This window comes from Sprattus sprattus (genome assembly GCF_963457725.1).
Source record: "Sprattus sprattus genome assembly, chromosome: 15".
Classification (NCBI taxonomy): Eukaryota; Metazoa; Chordata; class Actinopteri; order Clupeiformes; family Clupeidae; genus Sprattus; species Sprattus sprattus.
Genome location: NC_137913.1, coordinates 140,001 through 142,500, shown reverse-complemented (window position 1 = coordinate 142,500; position 2,500 = coordinate 140,001). Strand labels below are relative to the sequence as shown.

The 2,500-nt window shown below is 47.7% G+C and overlaps 1 protein-coding gene across 1 annotated transcript in view; it reads left to right on the top strand.

Annotated features, from left to right (window-relative positions):
* Positions 1-2,500, top strand: part of adcy8 (adenylate cyclase 8 (brain)) — a gene marked incomplete at both ends in the record, with an annotated part of 37,825 nt that overhangs the window by 13,415 nt on the left and 21,910 nt on the right. Inside the window, 2 exons of the mRNA XM_080851878.1 lie at positions 388-537; positions 848-978. Of these exons, the coding sequence (XP_080708004.1) occupies positions 388-537; positions 848-978 (281 nt within the window). The remainder of the gene's footprint in view (positions 1-387; positions 538-847; positions 979-2,500) is intronic.

The following is a 2,500-nucleotide window of genomic DNA, read 5'->3' as shown; positions in this document are numbered from 1 at the left end:
TGTGTGTGTGTGTGTGTGTGTAGCTGCTGGCCCAGGCAGCTCTGTGTGTGTGTATGAGTGTTAACTTCTTATTTCTGTGTGTGTGTGTGTGTGTGTGTGTGTGTGTGTGTGTGTAGCTGCTGGCCCAGGCAGCTCTGTGTATGTGTATGAGTGTTAACTTCTTATTTCTGTGTGTGTGTGTGTGTGTGTGTGTGTGTGTGTGTAGCTGCTGGCCCAGGCAGCTCTGTGTGTGTGTATGAGTGTTAACTTCTTATTTCTGTGTGTGTGTGTGTGTGTGTGTGTGTGTAGCTGCTGGCCCAGGCAGCTCTGTGTGTGTGTATGAGTGTTAACTTCTTATTTCTGTGTGTGTGTGTGTGTGTGTGTGTGTGTGTGTGTGTGTGTGTGTAGCTGCTGGCCCAGGCAGCTCTGTGTGTGTGTATGAGTGTTGCAGGTGTGTTCATCTCCTTCCTGTCGGAGCGCGCCCAGAGACACGCCTTCCTGGAGACGCGACGCTGCATCGAGGCTCGCCTACGCCTGGAGACTGAGAACCAGAGACAGGTGTGTGTGTGTGTGTGTGTGTGTGTGGGTGTGCGTGTATGTGTGTGTCCTCCGCCTGGAGACTGGGAACCAGAGACGTGTGTGTGTGTGTGTGTGTGTGTGTGTGTGTGTGTGTGTGTGTGTGTGTGTGTGTGTGTGTGTGTGTGTGTGTGTGTGCGTGTATGTGTGGGTCCTCCGCCTGGAGACTGAGAACCAGAGACAGACATGAGCACCTGTGTGTGTGTTTGTGTGAGTGTGTGTGTTTGTGTGTGTGTGTGAGTGTGTGAGTGTGTGTTGACATGAACACCTGTGTGTGTGTGTGTTTTGGCAGGAGCGGTTGGTTCTCTCTGTGCTTCCACGGTTCGTAGTCTTGGAGATGATTAACGACATGGCCAGTGTGGAGGACGAGTCGCTGCAGCACCAGTTTCACAGGATCTACATCCACCGCTATGAGAACGTCAGGTAACCATCCGCCATTACGGCTCAAAGATATGAGAACGTCAGTTAACCATCCTCCATTACGGCTCAAAGACGTCAGGTAACCATCCGCCATTACGGCTCAAAGATATGAGAACGTCAGTTAACCATCCTCCATTACGGCTCAAAGACGTCAGGTAACCATCCGCCATTACGGCTCAAAGATATGAGAACATCAGGTAACCATCCTCCATTATGGCTCAAAGATATGAGAACGTCAGGTAACCATCCGCCATTACGGCTCAAAGACGTCAGGTAACCATCCGCCATTACGGCTCAAAGACGTCAGGTAACCATCCTCCATTACGGCTCAAAGATATGAGAACGTCAGGTAACCATCCTCCATTATGGCTCAAAGATATGAGAACGTCAGGTAACCATCCTCCATTATGGCTCAAAGATATGAGAACGTCAGGTAACCATCCTCCATTATGGCTCAAAGATATGAGAACGTCAGGTAACCATCCTCCATTATGGCTCAAAGATATGAGAACGTCAGGTAACCATCCTCCATTATGGCTCAAAGATATGAGAAAGTCAGGTAACCATCCTCCTTTACGGCTCAAAGATATGAGAACGTCAGGTAACCATCCTACATTGCGGCTCAAATATGAGAACGTCAGGTAACCATCCTCCATTACGGCTCAAATATGAGAACGTCAGGTAACCATCCTCCTTTACGGCTCAAAGATATGAGAACATCAGGTAACCATCCTCCATTATGGCTCAAAGATATGAGAACGTCAGGTAGCCATCCTCCATTACGGCTCAAAGACGTCAGGTAACCATCCTCCATTACGACTCAAAGATATGAGAACGTCAGGTAACCATCCTCCATTACGGCTCAAAGATATGAGAAAGTCAAGTAACCATCCTTCATTACGGCTCAAAGACGTCAGGTAACCATCCTCCATTACGGCTCAAAGATGTCAGGTAACCATCCTCCATTACGGCTCAAAGACGTCAGGTAACCATCTTTCATTACGGCTCAAAGACGTCAGGTAATCCTCCATTATGGCTCAAAGATATGAGAACGTCAGGTAACCATCCTCCATTATGGCTCAAAGATATGAGAACGTCAGGTAACCATCCTCCATTATGGCTCAAAGATATGAGGACGTCAGGTAACCATCCTCCATTATGGCTCAAAGATATGAGAACGTCAGGTAACCATCCTCCATTATGGCTCAAAGATATGAGAAAGTCAGGTAACCATCCTCCTTTACGGCTCAAAGATATGAGAACGTCAGGTAACCATCCTACATTGCGGCTCAAATATGAGAACGTCAGGTAACCATCCTCCATTACGGCTCAAATATGAGAACGTCAGGTAACCATCCTCCTTTACGGCTCAAAGATATGAGAACATCAGGTAACCATCCTCCATTATGGCTCAAAGATATGAGAACGTCAGGTAGCCATCCTCCATTACGGCTCAAAGACGTCAGGTAACCATCCTCCATTACGACTCAAAGATATGAGAACGTCAGGTAACCATCCTCCATTA